General features: G+C 40.5%; 1 protein-coding gene across 2 annotated transcripts in view; it reads right to left on the minus strand.

Moving 5' to 3' along the window:
• Positions 1-9,377: 9,377 nt before the first annotated feature.
• Positions 9,378-24,234, minus strand: part of cep170ab (centrosomal protein 170Ab) — a 33,185-nt gene continuing 18,328 nt past the window's right edge. For both annotated transcript variants that reach the window (XM_061880983.1, XM_061880982.1), the window contains 12 exons: positions 23,750-24,193; positions 21,114-21,484; positions 20,904-21,023; positions 20,572-20,701; positions 18,812-20,224; positions 18,440-18,674; positions 18,128-18,236; positions 17,872-18,033; positions 16,191-16,279; positions 15,705-15,798; positions 12,774-12,825; positions 9,378-11,566 (listed from right to left, as the gene is read on the minus strand). In XM_061880983.1, the coding sequence (XP_061736967.1) occupies positions 11,343-11,566; positions 12,774-12,825; positions 15,705-15,798; positions 16,191-16,279; positions 17,872-18,033; positions 18,128-18,236; positions 18,440-18,674; positions 18,812-20,224; positions 20,572-20,701; positions 20,904-21,023; positions 21,114-21,484; positions 23,750-24,193 (3,443 nt within the window). In that variant the 3' untranslated portion in view covers positions 9,378-11,342. The remainder of the gene's footprint in view (positions 11,567-12,773; positions 12,826-15,704; positions 15,799-16,190; positions 16,280-17,871; positions 18,034-18,127; positions 18,237-18,439; positions 18,675-18,811; positions 20,225-20,571; positions 20,702-20,903; positions 21,024-21,113; positions 21,485-23,749; positions 24,194-24,234) is intronic.

Below are 24,234 nucleotides of genomic sequence, written 5' to 3' on the forward strand. Positions count from 1 at the left end.
TTACATTTAGGTATATGGGTCTTTTTTACATTGATTGCATGTAGGCATATTGGTCTTTTTTTTACATTGATTACATGTAGGTATATGGGTCTTTTTAACATTGATTGTAAGTAGGTATATGGGTCTTTTATTCATTGATTACATGTAGGTATATGGGTCTTTTATTCATTGATTACATGTAGGTATATGGGTCTTTTATTCATTGATTACATGTAGGTATATGGGTCTTTTTTACATTGATTGCATGTAGGCATATTGGTCTTTTTTTTTACATTGATTACATGTAGGTATATGGGTCTTTTTAACATTGATTGCATGTAGGTATATGGGTCTTTTATTCATTGATTACATGTAGGTATATGGGTCTCTTATTCATTGGTTACATGTAGGTATATGGGTCTTTTATTCATTGATTACATGTAGGTATATGGGTCTTTTATTCATTGATTACATTTAGGTTTATGGGTCTTTTTTACATTGATTGCATGTAGGCATATTGGTCTTTTTTTTACATTGATTACATGTAGGCATATTGGTCTTTTTTTTACATTGATTACATGTAGGTATATGGGTCTTTTTTTTACATTGATTACATGTAGGTATATGGGTCTTTTATTCATTGATTACATGTAGGTATATGGGTCTTTTATTCATTGATTACATGTAGGTATATGGGTCTTTTTTACATTGATCATCTGTAGGCATATTGGTCTTTTTTCTTTTTTACATTGATTGCATGTAGGTATATGTTGTTTTTTTTTTTACATTGATTAAATAAAAGTATGTGGGTCTTTTTTTTTTTACATTGATTGTAAGTAGGTATATGGGTGTTTTTTTTTTACATTGATTGCAAGTAGGTGTATGGGTCTTTTTTACATTGATTGTATGTCGGTATATGGGTCTTTTTTAAATTTTGAAAGGAAATACATAGTTGGAAGCCGTTAGTGTTGTGTGGCCTCACTAGCCTGGGATCCGTCTAGACCTTGCCCTCCTTCCCCATGCCTCTTCAGACCCTATACAGAACACCATCTCACCATAGCATCGTTTTCATAGAGAGGGCGGCAGATTGTGTGTGCAGTCTTGGTTCACGGATTTCCCCCCCTCAATGGTTACACTTACTTCTGCCTCGAGTTCTGTATAAAACTGAGGCGAAAATGTGCCGGCCCATGGGTGAGAGGTGTTAGTGACCTTCAGGAATTAAAGGTGACAACCCCCAAGATGCAGAGATGGCAGGCTTGTTGCAGGAAAACATGATTTTAATGTCCAAAGAAAAGACAGCAAACAGGAACCAAGAAACTGGCAAACTGGAGACAGCAAACAAGAAACAGGAAACCAGGAAAGCAGGGAACAGGATAAAGGATTCAAAGAAAACTGGAGACAGCAAACAGACTTCTGCATCCACTCCTCCAGCACTGACTGGAGGGCGAGGCAGGTATAAATAGTAGCCTGATTGGCAATTGCCACCAGGTGTGCCAGGCTGCCAATCAGGGACAGGTGAGGGAAACGAGCGCCCTGGGAGGCGTGCAGTAACTGGAACCAAAATAAGAGCGCTGACAGGAAGCACAAAAACAGAGGAAAAACCAAAACATAACCAAACTGTCAATGATAAGCCTGACAGATATTATGCCTCCGTTTTAGAAAGACAGGCCTGCAAATTCCAGCCCCTACCTTGGAGCAAATGTGGGGTCTTCTCTACAGTATGTAAAAAGGGCCACTATAGGGAATGAGAGGCGATAGTCTAGAAAACCGCCGTTTTTTTCTGTTTTTTTTCTTTTCATGTGCGTGCACTTTCACTTAAATTTTCACTTAAATTGCCTATAGCAGGGGTGCCCATTACGTCGATCGCGGGCTACCAGTCGACCGCGGGGGGTGTGTCAGTCAATCTCCAGCCAGGCTTTTAAAAAAATAGACCTAAAAATTAGTGATCATCAATCTTCACCAAGATGTCACTTAAATGACATTCACGGTACCGGAGGGTCTTGTGAGATGACGCTGGCTGCTGCAGGATCATTATTATGAAAATATGACCGAGAGGAAGGCGAGAAACACTTTTTATTTCAACAGACTCTCGCGCCGTACATTCCGTCAAAACTCTAAAGGCCGACTGCACATTTCCTATCTTCACAATAAAAGCCCTGCTTCATGCTGCCTGCGCTAACTAAATACAGAGTCTCGGAAAACTGGCGTGCACAAGCGATCCCTCAGAAAGCTGGCGTGCACATCACTTGTGCACGCCAGCTTTCCGAGACTCTTATTTTGTTAGCGCAGGCAGCATGAAGCAGGGCTTTTATTGTGAAGATAGGAAATGTGCAGTCGGCCTTTAGAGTTTTGACGGAAGGGACGGCGCGAAAGTCTGTTGAAATAAAAAGTGTTTCTCGCCTTCCTCTCTGTCATTTTTTCATAATAATGAACTGGCAGCAGCCAGCGTCATCTCACAAGACCCTCGGGTGCCGTGAATGTCAATCAAGCAAGCTACGGAATTTTCCGCCAATGTTTTTCTTGTAAAGTGTATGGAAGCTGGATGAATTAGATGCCAAAAACCAACCACTTTCATGTGGTATTGTACAGAGAGGACAACTTTTTTTCTCCTCCATTTGAAAATGTGGGCGTTATCATCATTACTGTCTGATTCCAATCAATGCAAGTCATCAGAATCAGGTAATACACCAACTTATATTCTTGTCTTTGTGAAAGAAAGACATCTATATGTGTTACACGTGCTTGTATTATCATTAAACACATTTAACTTGTTTACAAAAATGTCTCTTTCATAAATAAATAAATATAAATGATATATATAAATGAGGTAGATCCCCTCGAGTTGGTCAATTGAAAAGTAGCTCGCCTGCAGAAAAAGTGTGGGCACCCCTGGCCTATAGCAAAAAACTGGCAGGTAAAAGGTAAAATTTCCCCCAATATAGACACAGTAGCAATGTTAGAATTGTTTTCTATTGAATTTCCGACTGCTAATGTCACCTACAGAAGACATATTGCATTGTATGTCATTGTTGGTATTGCGAGCAGAGGAGCATGTTCGACAGCGTACAATCATAGAGTACTTACAAGCAGACAGTGTGTAGACAGAAAAGGGAGAACGGACACATTTTGTCTTAAAAACTAACGATAAAGATGAAGCTATAACACTGAAACACCCTCAGGAAGAGGTGCTTTAAAACATGGCTAGCTAGCTAGCAGCTAACGTCGAGCCGCAGTCGGCAGTGTTTTAGTTACTTCTAAATCACTAATCTTCGCCTCAATGGTGACAAATAAAATAAGTTTCTTACAAATACTGTATCATCCCTGCAGGACGAGGAATAGCTAAACATGCGCTACATAGCTCATCGGTGTCACAATGTAAACAAACGCCATTTGTGGATCTACACCTGACATCCACTGTAATGATACCGAGTACAGGAGTGTATCTAGTCAAATTAGAAACATATGTTTAATGTACTGTAAGATGTTTTATTAAAATAAAGCCAACAATGCCATTTTTTGTGTCCCCTTTATTTAGAAAAGTATCGTGATGTTAATCAATTCACGTTAATCAATTCATACCATGAATTGATTAACGTGGACCCCGACTTAAACAAGTTGAAAAACGTCTGCTTAACGGCATAATTATACAGTTTTTTGGACATCTGTGTTGGATCCCGACTACATGTCAACCAGCAGGTTTCGATGAGAAAATTGTGGTTAAAAAGTCAGTTCTTACCGGAGAAAAGCTGCGCTTGTGCCATCTATAGCTGCGGTCGACACCCCTGAGACATTGGCGTCAAGACACCCGTGGAGACACCCTTCCGACTATCAGGTACTATTAAACTCACTAAAACACTAGCAACACAATAGAAAGATAAGGGATTTCCCAGAATTCTCCTATTAAATGTGTCTAAAAACATCGGAATCCGTCCCAATGCAATCGCGATTTTTTTTTTCTAGTCCGTCGCTATCAATATCCTCAAACACGAATATTTGATCCTCGGAAATTGTCGTTTTCTCGGTCCGAATAGCACTTTTTGTTGGAGGCTCCCATTAAAAACAATGTGAATATGCGAGGAGCCATCAAACATGTGACGTCATCGTCTGCGACTTCCGGGTAGAGGCAGGGCTTTTTTCTTAGCGACCAAAAGTTGCGAACTTTATCGTGGATGTTCTCGACTAAATCCTTTCAGCAAAAATATGGCAATATTGCAAAATGATCAAGTATGACACATAGAATGGACCTGCTCTCCCCGTTTAAATAAGAACATCTCATTTCAGTAGGCCTTTAAAGACTCAACCACTGTGTCAGAATATGTGGAAAAACTTAGAAAGAAGATCAGACACTGTGCTCAAAAACAAAACAAAAATAAAGTATACCGCTAGTATTGTACTTTGCATTCTCTTCTACTGATGTTTTCTTTTAGATGCTTGAGGAAACAAAGGCCATGGTTTCTATTGAAGATGAGATGGAAGTATGGAACTAGCGATTCATTTTTGACCATTTGAAGTAATCGTAAACCAGGGCGACAAAAAAACATGCAATTAAGGGATCAAAAATAGTTTTACATGCGTCTTATCCACACTGTCTCTGCGGGGAAATAGTTTCCACTTCTGTAGATGACGTCGCACCAAGTCATGTGGAGTCTGGTAATAAAAAAAGGGACGTTCCAAGTACAGACAGATTTATTTTCAGGAGCAAAAAATACATAAAGAGAACTGTTACGTTAATCTAGACGCTACAGGTCTTATAAAAACAAAGTGGACATTCTCATAAATATGTCTGCTTTAATTCCCACGTCACATTTGGACTATAAGGCGCACTTAAATTCATTTAATTTTCTCAAAAATCGACAGTGCGCCTTATAACTCGGTATGCCTAATGTTGTGCTTACCGACCTCTAAGCAATTTTATTTGCTACATGGTGTAATGATAAGTGTGACCAGCAGATGGTAGTCACACATAAGAGATACGTGTAGACTACAATATGACGGCAGTAAACAGCACCAAAACTTTAAAGGTTCCATTGAAAATAAAGAACATTACACATGGCAGTATGTTACGGTAGTAGGACTCTGAAGCCACACCGCTTGATGGACTGTTGGCCCAATACGGCTACCGTAGTCAGAGGTACAAGTATTACTATGGTGTGTATATAAAGACCGCAAAACGGCACCCAGGCAAACCATTTTACCGGCAGGACTACCTTAACTCATTTCTGGGGTTGGCTGATATTGTCTCACAAGATGTAGTTTCTCTCTAAATATCCTTCTTGAAAATGCCCTTGCAGATATATACATGCCACCTAATCAACATTTTGCGTTGTGAGTACCGCTGATTTCTCCGCTGGCCAGGTATGGCTCCGGTGTCACTTTCTGCTTTCGTTTTTAGTTTGAATCTGAAGCCGCACCGATTGATGTATTGTTGGCCCATTACGGCTACCGTAGTCAGAGATGCAAGTATTACTATGGTGTGTATATAAGGACCGCAAAATGGCGCCCATGCAAACCATTTTACCGCCATGACTACCTTAACTAATTTCCAGGGTTGGCCGATATCGTCTCACAAGATGTAGTTTCTCTCTAAATATCCTTCTTAAAAATGCCCTTGCAAATATATATATATGCCACCTGATCAACATTTTGCGTTGTGAGTACCGCTGATTTCTCCGCTGGCCGGGTATGGCTCCGCGTGCCTCTTTCTGCTTTTGTTTTTAGTGTGACTCTGAAGCCACACCGCTTGATGGATTGTCAGCCCATTACGGCTACCGTAGTCAGAGATGCAAGTATTACTATGGTGTGTATATAAGGACCGCAAAACGGCGCCTGGGCAAACCATTTTACCGCCATGACTACCTCAACTCATTTCCAGGGTTGGCCGATATTGTCTCACAAGATGTAGTTTCTCTCTAAATATCCTTCTTGAAAATGCCCTTCCAAATATATATATATGCCACCTAATCAACACTTTGCATTGTGAGTACCGCTGATTTCTCCGCTGGCCGGGTATGGCTCCGCGTGCCACTTTCTGCTTTCGTTTTTAGTGTGACTTTGAAGCCGCACTGCTTGATGGATTGTTGGCCCATTACGGCTACCGTAATCAGAGAAACAAGTATTACTATGTTGTTTATATTAGGACACCCATTAGCAGACATATTATCTAACGTTTTGTTTCACAATATTATGCAAAACCAACATTTCTTACCTTCTGGTACCTGCTGATTGTGTATTTGAGTTCTGCATAAGTCTTGAAAATGATAAAGACCCACTCTTTAGCAGTGCGCCTTATAATCCGCTGCGCCCTATGGTCCAGAAAGTACGGTATGTACGTCCTGTGCTGTGTATTACAGATACACTTTAATGATTATCATGCATTTTATTGGTAACAAGGCAAACAATACACATGTATTGTAAGGGTCAACAAGTATAACAAAAACACTGAAAAAGAAAAAACAAAAATACAATCCATCCAAATAAAACCCTTGCAAATCATCAAAGACAAAGTATACTAAGTATCACAGTAATCACAAAATGCAGTTAGTATTCTTTAGTAAATTTGTTTGTCTAAAATGTGTTCATGTTACATTCATGTGTAAACATTAGTACAATGTTACACTGTCCCTCCTTTACATCTTGCAGCCTGAAGCCGCAGGACTTGGAGGTAGACCCTGTCAATGCTGGCTCGTACACAACAGTAGAAAATACCTTGACATACTTTTACCAACAGACTGGAACCCTGCATACTTTTTGGTTTAAAAAAAAAAAACACCAAAGTAAAAGGAAGCATATTAGGGGCGTGTCCTGGTTTGTCATATGTTTTTTACACCAGCATCAGAATGTGCAAAGAAATGGTTTTATGATCCTTTGTCCGTCTTATATGCTCGATCCAGGGCACTTGTGACAACACATACACTATATTGCCAAAAGTATTTGGCCACCCATCCAAATGATCAGAATCAGGTGTCCTAATCACTAGGCCCGGCACAGGTGTATAAAATCAAGCACTTAGGCATGGAGACTTTTTCTACACACATTTGTGAAAAAATGGGCCACTCTCAGTGATTTCCAGCGTGGAACTGTCATAGGATGCCACCTGTGCAACAAATCCAGTTGTGAAATGTCCTCGCTCCTAAATATTCCAAAGACAACTGTCGGCTTTATTATAAGAAAATGGAAGAGTTTGGGAACAACAGCAACTCAGCCACCAAGTGGTAGTCCACGTAAACTGACAGAGACGGGTCAGCGGATGCTGAAGCGCATAGTGCAAAGAGGTTGCCGACTTTCTGCACAGTCAGTTGCTACAGAGCTCCAAACTTCATGTGACCTTCCAATTAGCCCACGTACAGTACGCAGAGAGCTTCATGGAAGCCATACATCACCAAGTCCAATGCAAAGCGTGGGATGCAGTGGTATAAAGCACGTCGCCCCTGGACTCTAGAGCAGTGGAGACGCCTTCTCTGGAGTGATGAATCACGGTTTTCCATCTGGCAATCTGATGGACGAGTCTGGGTTTGGAGCTTGCCAGGAGAATGGTACATTTCGGTCTGCACTGTACAGAGTGTGAAATTTGATGGAGGAGGAATGATGGTGTCGGGTTGTTTTTCAGGAGTTGGGCTTGGCCCCTTAGTTCCAGTGAAAGGAACTTTGAATGCTCCAGGATACAAAAATATTTTTGACAATTCCATGCTCCGAACCTTGGCCCCTTCCTATTCCAAAACAACTGTGCACCGGTGCACAAAGCAAGGTCCATAAAAACATGGATGACAGAGTCTGGTGTGGATGAACTTGAGTGGTCTGCACAGAGTCCTGACCTGAACCCGACGGAACACCTTTGGGACTAATTAGAACGGAGACTGAGAGCCAGGCCTTCTCGACCAACATCAGTGTGTGACCTCACCAACGCTCTTTCGGAAGAATGGTGGAAAATTCCTATAAACACACTACAATGCAACCTTGTGGACAGCCTTTCCAGAAAAAAGTTGCAAAAGGTGGACTGACATCATATTGAACCCCATGGGTTAGGAATGGGATGGCACTTCAAGTTCATATGTGAGTCAAGGCAGGTGGCCAAATACTTCCGGCAATACAGTCTATAAGGGAGGCGAAAACCTTTTTCGAAGCTACATTTGACTTACAGTAGGAAGGGAATTCATATGGCTGCCTTCGTCATGGTTTAACTGACACATAAAACGTGACGAATTGGGGCGTTGGGGGGGAATGCACTATCAACTGTAGCTGCCAGATGACAGTTGAGTGCTGAACAACTTAAAATGTCTTTGACAACTTCGACCACAGCTTCAGTTGCTTTAGTGGCACTCTCCATTATTTTCAGCAGACACAGAGGAATGGGATTATATGAATCCCTTCCCTACTGTATTCATACAGAGGCAGCAAAATAATATTTTTTTACAATAAAAAGGTCGGTTGTAGTTTGGGACTTGACCTATGAAGTGGGGTGAGGCAGAAACATTAAATCACTGACAAAAATAACATAAAATACATCTTACTGTCCATTTGTCCATTGAATCCTGTTTTGAATATATTTCCGTAGGATTCCAATAGTTTTGAACATTTTCTGAAGTAAATATCGCTGAATTTGGACATATCCAGATCAATAAGGCAGAAACATGAGATGAAGCTGTGCTGAAACAAGTTGCCCGCTAATTGCAATTCTGCATGGACTGGGATGGATGACGCATATCCTCAGCATGTTGCCAGTATATTGTGAGTAAGAACATATACTGTACACCATGGCCATGATCTAATAAATGTTTGTGCGTATAAAATATGTTCAAAAATGATAATAGTGCGGGGAGGATCGTGTCACTTAATTGAGCAAAATAGAAAGCACAATTCCATTTAGCGTATATGTCTTCATTAATATGCAGATTATATGCTGATTATCAGAACGCCCCCAATACTGGGGTGAGGAAATGCAAGTATAATCATTTAGCCCTCACAATGTGTTTTATCAAAACTAAAACTGTTCTGCGGCCGCTCTTTTGCATGTATATTTAGTACGTTTGGAAAGTACATGCAAACTGGCAGAGTGAAGCACAAATGGATGTATTTTATATATATATATATATATATATATATATATATATATATATATATATATATATATATATATATATATATATATATATATATATATATGAAATGCATCCATTTGTGCCTATATATATATGGATATATATATATATAAATATATATATATATATATATTTATACAATATACTGTACATATACATATATATATATGTGTGTATATATACAGTATATGTGTGTGTTTGTATATATGTACATACACAATACATATGTGTGTATGTATATATATTTATATATACATACTGTGTATATATATATATATATATATATATATATATATATATATATATCAATTCTAAATAAAAACAAAATAATATGATTTGCAAATCCTTTTCCACCTATATTCAATTGAGTAGACTGCAAAGACAAGATACTTAACGTTCAAACTGGTAAATTTTGTTATTTTCAGCAAATCTTAGCTCACTTGGAATTTGATGCCTGCAACATGTTTCAAAAAACCTGGCACAAGTGGCAAAAAAGACTGACAAAAAGTGACACTTATTTGGAACATCCCACAGGTGAACAGGCTAATTGGAACAGGTGGGTGCCATGATTGGGTATAAAAGCTGCTTCCATGAAATGTTTGTGAACAAATGCGTGAGAAAATTGTCGAACATTTTAAGAATAACATTTCTCAACGAGCTATTGCAAGAAATTTAGGGATTTCCCCATCTACGGTCCGTAATATCATCAAAAGTTTCAGAGAATATGGAGAAATCACTGCATGTAAGCGGCAAGGCGGAAAACCAACATTGACTGCCCGTGACCTCCGATCACTCAGGCGGTACTGCATCAATAAGCGACAGTGTGTAAAGCACATCACCACATGGGCTCAGGAACACTTCAGAAAACCACTGTCAGTAACTAAGGTTGGTCGCTACATCTGTGAGTGCAAGTTAAAACTGTACTGTGCCAAACCAAAGCCATTTATCAACAACACCCGAAAACACCGCCGGCTTCGCTGGTCCCGAGCTTATCTGAGATGGACTATGCAAAGTGGAAAAGTGTTCCGGTGTCTGACGAGTCCACATTTCAAAGGATTTGTAAATCATTGTATTCTGTTATTATATACGATTTACACAACGTCCCAACTTCATTGGTTTTGGGTTTTGTATATATAAATAACATTCAATACACCTTGGAAAAAGTGGTAGACATTATATCTGTGTGCTGCATGTCAACAACATGACAAAACGCAACAGTTTGGACCATATGATGCTATAAATGTGGAGGGAAATGAGTGTTTCCACGGTGACATTTGATATACACACAAAATCCGCACATAAAAAAGGGTGGTCAGTTGTCAATTGTACATGCAGTCTAAGTGTAGATCACACACAACATGCCCAGTAATAGTACACGCTATTATATACTTAGAGCACGCTGTTTAGCAATTCCTGTTTGGATCTTAGCAGATCAGGCCGTTCATCATTCTACCTCCTTTGTCTTTTATGTAAGTATGACATCATTATTCCTGCGGAACAGACAATAACCTTCAGAGAAATGTCAAAGTGTAAGGTTAACAGTACTCTCGCTCACTGGTCGCTTGTTGCAAACGAGCTAAGATGCTATAAAAACTAAAATAAATTACAGTAAATAGAATAACAGCGCTTTTCTTGGTGAACATATGCAGGCTGACATATACTAAAAAAGGTAAGACCACAAATTGTTTTGAAAAAAAGGGATTCAGAGGTCTTCAAAAACAATATGTTCACCTTATGTTAATTATTCTCCTCTTTTCTTCCTCTTAATGAGCAACTTGTGTTGATTAGAGCACAATCATTAAAAGAAATCAGTGCATCCCCGGCCTCACTGCATGGATTTGACTGTAAGAAACGGAGGGTAAATCATGTACATGTTTTCTCAGCAAATAAACTTCTGAACATTATTACTGAGACAGACCTTGCCAACATTTTTATAATGTATTTACAATTAGCAGATTTTGCATTTGCTCTGTTACATTTTTAATGTATTTACATTGCAGACATGTTTAGTAACCACATACATACAAGACTTTGGGTAATAAAAACATAGTGCAAAAAGATGAGATGATGCTTTGTTAAGTCATGATGCATATGGGTTTTGAAACTTGTTTGGTTATTTACTGTTCTCAAATCAGCGGGCAGATCACTTACTTTTCCTCTTTCAAAACCAAAATACCAGCAGTCCTTTATTCTGAAATGGAATTTTGTCTCCAGGGGCATCCTCCGATACAAAGAGTGCATTAATCAGGGGCTTTAAAGGGTTGTTAGTTATCCAGACATCTGTTGGGAACCTGGGAATTGTTCTGCGACCTGTGATTGCTCCGTTTCATTTCGGGCTGCTTCATGCCTGGTGCCCGAGAGCACCGTGGCAGAAGCTTCTGCTCCAGACGGAAAAGACGATTCTGTACTCTTTTGGTCAGCCAAAGGGCTGGTTAGGCCTAGGCTGGTCAGGGCATCTAGGGTACCATCTGGGTCCACCATCATATCAATGACTGTTGGAGAAAAACACATTTCATTTGATATCCTCTAAATACCACACACTTGATTGACACTAAGCTTAATTTTGAATGACAACACATTATTACTACAAACTGATGATATTTGTTATAAAATTGTCCGACATCAGACAACACAGTGCCTAATTAAAGGAGTAAGTTTAGGATGCCTGTCTGATACTTTCCAATCCTATTTACCAAAGACCCATTTGAATAGATTTACTTTAATAATAATAATAATTAATTTTTTTGATACAGCGCTTTTAAAAGGCACTCAAATATGTTTACACAATAAGTACATCTACCACCCCCCTACCCCAACCAACGCACGGAGGAGGGGGGTGGTAGTGGGGGTGTATAATGCAGCCCGGAAGAGTTAGGGATGCATGGGATTCTGGGTAGTTGTTGTGTTATAGTGCGGATGTTCTCCCGAAATGTGTTTGTCATTCTTGTTTGGTGTGGTTTCTGAGTGTGGCGCATATTAGCAAGAGTGTTAAAATTGTTTGTATCACAACCTTCAGTGTAACCTGTATGGCTGTTGAACAAGTATGCCTTACAGTCGCTTGCACGTTGAGTCAGCACCCGCACACCAGATGTGGCGGTACGGCACTCAGATAGCATAGTATTAAAGCGTACACGACGACATGGTCGAGAGGACGTTCAAGGCATTGCCGTCACGGCACGCCCACATTATTGTTGTCTGGTTGATAATCTGAGAATGTTATCCTGGAGAGATTTCTGGGAGAGGCACTGAAATCCGGAAAACCTCCCGAAAAAATTGGGGGGTCGGCAAGTATGCAGCTGGGCCACATCAGAGTGATCCAAGAGCCGCGGGTTGCCGACCCCTGATCTACAGAGATACAAAGAATTGCTATTGCAACATCCAGTAGACACATGTAGAAGAGCTGTTTCTTTCATTCAAAAATTTGAGGTTAATTTGTATACTTAACAAACTCATCTCGCGGGCCGGGTAAAACCTGTTTGCGGGCCTAATCCAGCCCGCGGGCCGTAGGTTTGACACCCCTGCCTTATAGGATACGTTGAATTTCTTAATCCGACTAATTAAACATACCTGAAACAAATACATCATAACCATGAATTTAACTGTGCCTTACTTCTTGTTAAAAATGAGGCTAGAATACGACCATTCTTCCATTTTTTTTTTTTTTTTTTTACAGAAATAACACATAAATCAGATTCATACCAAGCAGTTGTCTTTCCACCCGTTTTAGGTCTTGAATGATTGTGGAAATCTCCTGAGGAAAGAACATAGATGACAATTAAATCTTGTTCAAATGAGTTGTAGTAGTTGCAACATAATATTGTCAGCTGAATTAACGTCCATGTACGTACTCATTTATCCTCTATGAGCTATATTTCACTGTGAACAAGACAGGCAAATATCTTCTGGGGTTCACTTGAGGCAAATGGAGAGTATTAATGGCCATGTCCTCGAGTGAAGCAGCACTTCTGAAAACTGTAAGACGGTGCACCAGGAACTCATCGGTCTTTTTGCTCCCTAAGATATCTGGTATTTTCTCTACTCTAAATAGGAGTGTAGCACAGCATAGCATCATCAAGACATTCAGAAGATTTATTCTCCCACACTAATGAAATACTGTCAACAGAATCAACATCTTCCTCTGCAACAAATCCAATATTTTTGCATTTATTATTGAGGACGAGAGGGAGGATTTTCTACTGTACGCCATTATTGGATTATTCATGTAAACAGATTATAACAACATATTCTATTACTTCAGCCGTGACAAATCGCGTTTCACGCTGTGTCATTTTGTATTCACAGCAAAGTAATCCAAACAACGTACATTACAGTGCTCCCCACTACGGACGCCACCCCGCACCACCATGACGGTCAGGTTTATTTCATTTTATTTAATTTTTTTTACTCAGCAAGTGTAATTTAACCCTTTCATGCACACAATATGATCAGCTATTTCAGAATCTTTCCCAAGTGTTTCAATTATTTTCAAGGCAAGAAACTAAATTCTACTTAATATTTTAAAGATTTGGTGGAATATGTTTTAAGTTTAAGTCATGAAAAACATATATTAAAAAACAAAAAACAAAATGAAAATATTTTTTTTTATTTTTAATGATGTCATTTTCCAATACTGTTAAATGTATTACAGAAATTAAAAAAATAAATATGTGGAGAGGCGGAGCCGTCGAACGAGCAGTTGGGCAGGGCACGCTGGAGCCCAGCCCAAGATGGCGGCGAGGAGGCGGAGGATGCGGCCGAGCAGAGGGGCCCGGCGTGCCGGGAACAGGTGTGTGGATCGCGCACCGGTACACAATTAACATTTCTCCTCACACTGTATAAAAGGAGAGAAGGGGGAGAGATTGGGGCAGAAGGAGGAGGAGAGCCTGCAGCAGCGACCGAGGAGCGAAAGAAAAAAGCAGACGAGGATGAGGACGACGGCGGCTGAAAAGCGGACCGTGAGCGAGCAGTGGAGAGGGGCAGCTGAAAAGCGATCCGACCTGAAGACAAAGCTTTATTGCAAAATAAACAAGAGTCAAACCTGCTCAGAAGCAATGTCCTTCCTGGGTGGTCCATTGAACCCGCCTGATGGCTTAAGACTGTCACATTTGGCGCCCAACCCGGAAGGACCATCATAGGCGAGGGAGGACAATTTCCTCTGGGCTCTAGTCGGCGCGTTCACTGTGCTGGCGGCAGGCAGCCGGCAGCGGCTCGAGGAGTTCCGCCAACAATTGCGGTTCCTGCAGGTACTGGCGGACCAGGTGGGGGGAGGGGGGAGTGCCCACCCAAAGAAGAGGAGGAAAAAGAAGAAATGAAAGAAGTGGTGGTGGTGGAAGAAAAAGACAAAGAAGAAGAAGAAGAAGAAAAAGAAGAAGAAGAAGAAGAAGAAGAAGAAGAACATGGTGACAAAGTTGATGCTGCAAAGATAGAGGAGCACAAGAAGGGAGAAGGCAGTGCAGATGATGCGCCCCCTGCTGAGGAGACAGATGCACAGCCGGTGAAGCGTGCGGCTGAAGAAGAAAAAGTGAAAGAAGTGATGGTGGTGGAAGAAAAAGACGAAGAATAAGAAGTGAAAGAAGTGGTGGTGGTGAAAGAAAAATACGAAGAGGAAGAAGAAGAAGAAAAAGAACATGATGATGATCAAGAAAAAGAACATGATGATGATGATGACAATGATGATGAAGACGAACATAATGATGAAGATGATGAAGAAGAACATGATGATGATGATGACAATGATGATGAAGACGAACGTAATGATGAAGATGATGAAGAAGAACATGATGATGATGATGATGAAGAAGACGAAGAAGACGAAGACAAACAAAAGAATGAAGAAAAAGACAGAAAAAAGGTCAAAGAGGACGAAGAAAAGCTCAAAGAGGATGAAAAAAAGGACAAAGAAGGAAAAGTGAAGGAAAAAGACAAAGACAAAAGGGAAGAAGAAAATGAAGGACACGCTAGAGCCCGGCCCAAGATGGCGGCGAGGAGGCGGAGGATGCGGCCGAGCGGAGAGGCTGGGTGTGCCGTGAGCGACGCCGCAGTCAAGTGCAGGTGCACAATTAACATTTCTCCTCACGCTGTATAAAAGGGGAGAAGGAGGAGAGATCGGGGCAGAAGGAGGAGGGGAGCCCGCAGCAGCGACCGAGGAGCGAAAGCAAAGAGCAGAAGAGGACAACGACAACGGCGGCTGAAAAGCGGACCGTGAGCGAGCAGTGGAGAGGAGCAGCTTAAAAGCGATCCGACCTGAAGACAAAGCTTTATTGCAAAATAAACAAGAGTCAAACCTGCTCAAAAGCAATGTCCTTCCTTGATGGTCCTGGGAACCCGCACGATGACGGCAAGAGTCCGTCACATAGTAATATTAATATTAAATCTGGACTAAAAGCCACACAAATATTGCTACCCTGTACATTTTTAATAAAAAACTATATTTACGTTCTATTGCTTTCTATTATGATAGGTGCTGGCCCTCAAATTATAAAACCGATTGCAATAGTTGATTACGCCGTGTGCTTGTGTTGGTGTTCGTCATACCCCTTCCCCTCATAGAATTTGAATGTGAGACATGCAGAATGTAATCAAAACAAACTTAGCAAAATTATTAGATAAAATAATTAAAATTGTAATCACCTTGTTGGAACTCTTCAGCAGTAAGGAGTCATGCTCTGCCTGAAGTTTGCTCTCAATCTCTTCCCACTTCCTGTCTTTATCTTTGAACAATACCCTTCAGGTTGAAATCAGCAAAAAACATTAAATACAATACAATATATCTTTTTAAAATATAGCTCTACATACTGGAGAATTCAGAACTACATTGCATTAATGTAAGGCATGTTGATGGAATGAAAAAAGGCAGTGATTTGTCATCCTTTGTGCTATATCGATTATAATTAGCTGCTGGCTGTCAGTGTGAGCCCTTGTGATGTGTCACTTTATTTTGGTCAAGTTTGCCTGGTTTCAGCTTATACGAAGGAGATCAAAGGAAAAACAAATCACATTCCTGCATTTCAAGGTTTCCTCAGTGCATTCTATGGAAATATTACACTATACTTTACACAAAACTGGACATAACGTTTTATATTACCTTCTTTGTGTTGTGTTTGTCGCGATGCTTACCTGATCTTACTGGCTGTCTTGTCGACTGATTGACGTATCCTGGTTGAGAGTTGATTCACAGATGGTAGAAGTAAACTTTCTAGCACTGCCTGAGTGACGTAAACATGTTTTAATCAAACAGTGACAATATATCGCGGTTGTAAACAATATGATTAAATTATTACTAGTAAAAAGTTCAAATGTATTGTCAACAACAAATACAACTGTAATACACTTAACTCAAGGGCACTTCTGCATTAGTAGGCAAACATTCTTAAAAGAAGAAAGTAAAAAGTAGGTAATCATAGGTAAAAGAAGGTAAAATTTTCCAGGCATAAGTAAAATAAGGTGAAAAAATAAGTAAACATATGTAAAAGAAGGTAAATGATTATCTAAGCATAGGTATAAATAAAACATTAGGTAAAGGTAAACCTAAGTAAGATAAGGTTAAAGAGGTTATTGGAATAGGTAAAATAAGGTTAAAAAGTAGGTTAATGTAGATAAAATAAGGTGAAAATAGGTAGGCATAGGTAAAATTAGGTATACATGGGTAAAATGTAGTAAAAAGTAGGTATACACAGGTAAAAGAAGGTAAAAAGTAAGTATAAGTAGGTAAAATAAGGTAGTAAAAGCAGGTAGAATAAAGTAAAAAAGTAGGTAAACAGTTAAAAATAAGGTAAAAAAAAAGTAAGCATAGGTAAAAACAAGTAGGTAGACTTAGGTAAAAAAAAGAAGTACACAGGCAAAAGAAGGTAACAAGTAATTAAGCATAATCTCCAATAACTAAGTGCACTTCGTTTTTATCTGCAGCGTACCCTGTAGACCAGTGGTTCTCAAATGGGGGTACGCGCACCCCTGGGGGTACTTGAAGGTATGCCAAAGAGTACGTAAGATTTTTTTTAAATATTCTAAAAATAGCAACAATTCAAAAATCCTTTATAAATATATTTATTGAATAATACTTCAACAAAATATGAATGTAAGTTCATAAACTGTGAAAAGAAATGCAACAATGCAATATTCAGTGTTGACAGCTAGATTTTTTGTGGACATGTTCCATAAATATTGATGTTAAAGATTTATTTTTTTGTGTAGAAATGTTTAGAATGAAGTTCATGAATCCGGATGAATCTCTATTACAATCCCCAAAGAGGGCACTTTAAGTTAATGATTACTTCTATGTGTAGAAATCTTTATTTATAATTGAATCACTTGTTTATTTTTCAACAAGTTTTTAGTTATTTTTATGTCTTTTTTTCCAAATAGTTCAAGAAAGACCACTACCAATGAGCAATATTTTGCACTGTTATACAATTTAATAAATCAGAAACTGATTACATTATTTAACTTCTTCATCTCTTTTTTTCAACCAAAAAAGATTTGCAATGATTAGGGGGTACTTGAATTAAAAAAATGTTCACAGGTGGTACATCACTGAAAAAAGGTTGAAAACCACTGCTGTAGACCTCGTCCTTACAGACTGCTCCTGCAACCACATTTTACTGCGTATGTACAGTGCTCCCTCTAGTGGTCAGTTTGTCTTAAATTATGCTGCAAACACATACAAAACTTTTCCTTAGCACTGTATTGTTCATTGAAATAAATTATCCTTCTATTTTTCTAAAACTGACACAACCTTTAGTCCAAAGCGGAAAAACATCAGTATTACAGACTGGCATTGATTGATAATAGTGTAACTCACTTCATCTCTGTTCCATGTCTGTCGACGAATGGAGCGAGATGCCTGTGAACTAGAAGACCTCGGTCTCAGTTCAACTGACATCCCATTATTTTCCAGGCTGCTGCTTTGATCTGTGGAGGGACCAACTTTGTCCAAACTGTCATCACAGCCATGCCCCTCCAACTATAACACAATCGAAAGGATTCAGGGCATTACAACAATTTGATCTGATAAAATAGAATCCATCATTTCTTGTACTCAGAAAAAAATACAATACCAAGACTCCAAGGTCAGTGGCTGCTGGGCTCACTGTGTCAATCTCTCCAGCAACATCGTGAATTTCTCTTGCAAGCATGGCTAAGTCTTTGGCCAAGTCTTGGCTAATCCTGTCCATCAAATACAAATAGGACTTCAATCAGTTTCATACACAGAGCAAAATACAGGAACACCTTAAACGTTTTATGCCCCTCGGGTAAGACATGGTACAATTACAATTTTAGGGTAAAAAACGGTTTTAAAGTTGCACAAAACTTTGCGAGTTTAAGTTTCCAAAACAATCCAAAGAGATCAGTGTTATCAGACTGCAAACCTGGCTATTTCCTCACTGTGTGCTGTCCAGTCTCTCATATACTCATCCTGCTCTCTAGACTGTGGCTTCAGTCCAGCAGGATTAGGAGCACATGGTCCTGAGCCACCTAGTTGGGCCACCCGTGTGGAAGGTACCGACCGTGCATTGCCCTGTTTAGACATATGGCGGTTGGAACCGTACTCATCCTCTGAGGTGGAGGCATAGTCCACAGGCACACGGCGCCATCGAGTGTTGACTATGGAAAGAATGAAAGATTACATCACTTTATATATTCGTAAAATCCTAGAAGGTTAAGCAGCATCTCAGGGACAAACCAGACCAAACAAGAAAAAAATAATCTGTGAACGATTAGAAGGTATAGTTTACACCCACCTGCTGGTGTGACGTGTCCATGTGAGGACGGGGATTTACTTTTATCTGGCAGTTTGGAGGCACTGTTAGCTCTAGCTCTGGGTCCAGCTACTGAGGACATATTGCACCCTCTTAGTCCTTGTCGAATAGCAAACTCACCAACAGTACTTCTTGTTCCAAATCCTCTATTCCTGGTCACAGTGGCTTCAGAGTCACTCTGGGCAGAAGGTGAGCCAACCCTTGGCCTCCTCGGCTGTGCCAGAGCCTCTATCCTAGACATTCCCCTTTTTACCATCCCTGTTCTGGATGTGGAACTAGTGGTTGAAGCCTCAGAGGCCACAGACATCTTGTCCAGATCAGCAGGTTCGGTGTCAGTGGAGTCCCCTAGCCAGGCTCTCCTCAGTAAGGATGCCCTTGTTGGTCTTGGTTTTGGGACACCTGTTGTTTTACAGGCTGGGACAGAAGCAGGGGGCTGGGTGGTCTTAGCCCTAGTAGATTTGGTGCTGGCCCCCACTGTTGTGCTTCCTGCCAGGGCTCTAGCACGTGAACCTCGGGTTTCCTGTGTGGAAGTGGGTTGCGTGTCAGACAGAAGTGAGTTAGAATTGACATCATCATCTGTGAGGTCCAGAGACGTCCACGGCTGCGCAGGGCCAGATGTTCTGGTCTTAACCCTTTTGTCATGAGTATCTCGGCTAACATTTAGGCCTTTATTGTTAGAGCAAACCACTGTTTTCTCTTTTTGATGTCCCACAAGAATACGCCGTTTTTGAACCACTTTCCTAGCTCCATCGGCCTGGCTTACTGTACTAGTTGTGTCCACATCTGACTCGGGAGACATGGAACCTTCAATAGACTGACTTGGTGGATCCCCTTGATCTGATATGGTGCTCTCTAAAAATGCTGCCACTGCCTCAGAGTCTTTCTGTAGTGTGACACTGTCCATGCCAGCTCCCTGACTCGAAGGTCTACTACCTGTGAGTCCATCAATGCGAGGAATCAGCTCAATGGGAACATTGGAGCTTGATTTCTCCACAGTAAAACTCTCCTGTCTCAAATAAGGTTTTCCACCACTGTCTCGGATGTTCTGTTCTTCTTTTTTTATCCTCTGCACCACCTCTTTTCTCCTCTCTCCACTCGTCCTTGGACGAGGGGGTAGCATAGCCATTGCCCCTGACTGGCTTCTTCTATTACTGTCCTGCGACCTGGCTGGCGAGGAGCGACAAGGGCTGCCATGACCAGGCACATTCTTCCCCCTAACAATCTTCCCTCCCTGGTTCTCCTTCTCTTGCGGTTCTGTGTCCTGTTTCTCCCCCAAATCTGTGCACACTGGGGTCCTCCTTCCTTGTGCAACCTCTTCACCAGGCACCTGCGGCAGAGTCCTTTTTCGTTCTTTTTGACAAGATGAGTCGAAGGAATGGCTGGATTCACTTACTTCTGCAGAAATAATAATAACAAAATTATATAAATAGAAAAAAATGTGCAGTGGTAGACACGTTTGCTCAAGTTGTTGTTATTGTTCATCCAGGTCATTGTATCCTCAGGGCAATCAATCGTTCTCAACTGGACTGTAAAGTTAGTTTTAAAAAAGGTTTCGCCTCTCATCTGAGCAGGCTTCATGAGTTCATGCTCATAGACTCATATTGGTCAGATCTAGTCTGCACGAATGAGAGACGAAACGTCTTTTACACATCTTCTAAGACTAACTGAACAAATCCGAACCATCTTTTCAACAAATGCACTTATGGTTTCAATAGCTCCTTGGTGCAACTTAAGATGAATACCTTTGTCCATAACTAAACTGTGACTCTCGCCACCCGATCCCTCTGGGTCTGTCCGAATGTGGCTGGCAGCAAGAATTGCCCACTGTGAGACCCAACGAGGACCGCCCACCACCAGCTCCTCAGGCAGCACCTGGAATAAGACGACATGTACCAATCAGGAGTACATGGTACGTTTTCTAAAATAACAATGACAGTATTAAGACCTCTGCTGAGTTAGTTAATCATTTCTCTTTTGAGTTATACCAAAGAAAACCATAATTTCAAAAATTACACTTAATTAAAATACATTTTATTTTAGTGGGCAGACATTGAATAAGGTTTAGTTTTTGTACCTCTGTTTCTATGCATGCAGGCCCACAGTCTCTGGTAGCAGACCTCTGGGAGTGGAGGGTCTCTCGTAGCTCTGTAATGTCCCCTCTGGACACATGCGCAGCTTCATCTACACCAAAAACCTAAAATATACAAGCAGATAAAAAAAATACCGAATGCACTGTTGAAATGACTTCAAAGTATAGGACTAGAAGTTGTTTCTTGATCCCCACCTTGTCAATCATTTTTCTAGCCTCTTCTTCTTCTTGATCTCCATTTTCCAGCTCAATGGTGTATGTCCCTCTGTCACTACAGTCATCTCCGTGGTGGTAGCACTCATCTTGACTACTTTGCTGATGAGGCGCACCACCATGTTGCCTTTCCATAAAGCTAATTGCCACTTTTGTACTTGAAGGCCTACGACGGCGTGCAGGGCTTTCTTCTTCTGCAAAGAGCCCCTCTGGAACATTAGCTCGCCCTTCCCTGATCTTCATTCCTGCTCCGCTCCAAAGGCCCCATGTTCGCTCCTCCAGTGCAGCAGCCCTGCGTTGCTCACCAAGTGTATTCTCTGAGTCACTCTGTGTTCCATCCTCATGTTTGCTGTCTGGTAAGGAAAAGTGCACATGAGCTTAAAGGAAAACTGTACTTTCTTCTTAAAGGGGAACATTATCACAATTTCAAAAGGGTTAAAAACAATAAAAATCAGTTCCCAGTGGCTTGTTGTATTTTTGAATTTTCTTTCAAAATTTTACCAGTCCCGGAATATCCCTAAAAAAAGCTTTGAAGTGCCTTTTTTTCGCTCTCTGCCAAGACACTGTTCATTTTCCTGTGATGTCATACAGTGCTGCCAATACAAACAAACAATGGCGAATACCACAGCAAGATATAGCGTCATTAGCTCGGATTCAGACTCGGATTTCAGCGGCGTAAGCGATTCAACAGATTACGCATGTATTGAAACAGATGGTTGGAGTATGAAAGTATTGAAGAAGAAACTGAAGCTATTGAGCGAATAGCCATTGACGCTATTCATAGCCATAGCATGGCCGAATAGCTGCGTTAGCATCGCCGGTAAAATGTGCGGACCAAACGATCAGGATTTTGGCATCTTGTGACACTGGACCAACTTAAATCTGTCGATTGGTAAGTGTTTTTTCGCATTAAATGTGGGTGGAAGGAAACGTAATATAGTTGCAAATGTCTGATTAGCACATAAGTCAACAACATCAACACAACTCACCTTTGTGATTTAGTTGACTTTACCGTTGCAAATGCATCTGCAGGTTATCCATACATCTCTGTGCCATGTCTGTCATCGCCGGTAAAATGTCTACTTTCACATCTTCGGGCCAGTGGTGCAACTTGAATCCCTCCCTGTTAGTGTTGTTACACCCTCCGACAACACACCGACGAGGCATGATGTCTCCAAAGTTCCAAAAAATAGTCGAAAAAACTGAAAATAACAGAGCTGAGACCCAGTGTTTGTAATGTGTTCGAGGAAATGAAAATGGCGGCTGTATTACCTCGGTGACATCACGTTCTGACGTCATCGCAAAAAGAACGATAAACAGAAAGGCGTTTAAATCGCTAAAATTCACCCATTTAGAGTTCGGAAATAGGTTAAAAAAATGTGGTCTTTTTTCTGCAACATCAAGGTATATATTGACGCTTACATAGGTCTGGTGATAATGTTCCCCTTTAAATTTTGCCTATCGTTCACAATCATTATGAAAGACATGACGATCGATGGATTTTTTTTATTTTTTCATGGGTTCTAAGTTTTAAATAAATGTAAATAAATGTCCGCTAACACCGGAGCTAATAGGAGGTCCTCTATTTTGTCCAAAACCATTCAATAAATAACCATTAAAAAAAAAAAACGCCAAAATACTTAATTTACATTTTGTGATTTGAATATTAACCAAGTATTGGTGATATTGTTATTACAAGCACTAACACAGACAAACTATTTATTGCGGCACTGTGATCACAAGGCTGTGTACAATAATGACATGGTCGACTGGCAAGGTGTTTTTTTTGCTTACTTGCTCCCTGGAAGTTTATTGTGGATCATAAATCCTTTATCTCACCTGGACAGAAGAAGTCTGAGCACATATTCCGAGAAGTTGGTACACTTTGACAGGCATTTAGAAACTGGAAATGGTGAGAACGACACGAAAAGACACTTAGCTCCCACCCAACCCCACCCCATTTCTTCGTGAGGATTATGGTCATTCTTCATCAAAATGCAAAAATATAAACATCCTAGCAGTTGGCATATTAATGACAGCAGACCTGGCACAGTAGGTGATGTTGTATTATGCGTGTTGGCTCACATGATGTTAAAGTTAAAGTACCAATGTTTGTCACACACACTAGGTGTCGCAAAATTATTCTCTGCATTTGACCCATCAACCTTGTTTATCCCCTGGGAGGTGAAGGGAGCAGTGGGCAGCAGCGTTGGCCGCGGCCGGTCTGTAGTGAGTAGTAAAAAAAAATAGACGTCAGATGCGTTTTTGAAATTAATGCTCCAAATATGTAAATATTAAATATTATCATAAATGTGCCTATTACTACATACATATACAGCATACTTACATCATGTATATAAAACCTCAATGGAAGTGTTTGGATTTTTTAAAGGCATTTATAGGCGGAATTGCATGGCTTCCATTAGCTCAATTGTAAGCAGACTTCTAATCGCATTTAGTTAATATTTAGAATGCAAAAAAAATATATAATAATAATTAACATCCATCGTCATGTCTCTCATAATGATTGTGAACAATAGGCAAACTTTCAAAAAAGGATTGTTCCCCTTGAGACTGAGGTATAGCATATCTATATGGTCAAAAGATGAATTACATACCCTTCAGACTCCTCAACTGTACAGGTATATCGCTCTTCACACTTTCTCCGCCATCTTCTGCAGCTGTTTCTTTGAGCGTCAAAGGCAGCTCATTTTGGGCCAGCCAATCCGCAACTTTGACCTCTGATGCCACCATGGCTGTCTGAAGTGGACTCAGCTCCTCCCCCACGCCCTTTTTTGGGCGTGGTCTTGTGTCTATGGCCAATTTTGCCACGCGATCTTTTACCGTCACTTTGCTTGATGCTCCAGCATCAAATTCAATGGTGAAGGAAGCATGCCCATGGACAGTCTCTGCAGTGGAGGAAGAACCAACCTGTTGGTCTTGGGATGCTTCCTCAGCACTTGATTTACCCACTGATGGAGCATCTTTTGTGGGGATTTCAAAGTAGCTTGGCTCCTGAGTAGACTTGGCAGACTTTGACACTTCTGCACTCTTCTTGGTGTCTGTCAGACATAACAAAATGACATGCATTTAGTACTTCATT

The sequence above is a fragment of the Nerophis ophidion genome, linkage group LG20 (assembly GCF_033978795.1).
Source record: "Nerophis ophidion isolate RoL-2023_Sa linkage group LG20, RoL_Noph_v1.0, whole genome shotgun sequence".
Taxonomy (NCBI): Eukaryota; Metazoa; Chordata; class Actinopteri; order Syngnathiformes; family Syngnathidae; genus Nerophis; species Nerophis ophidion.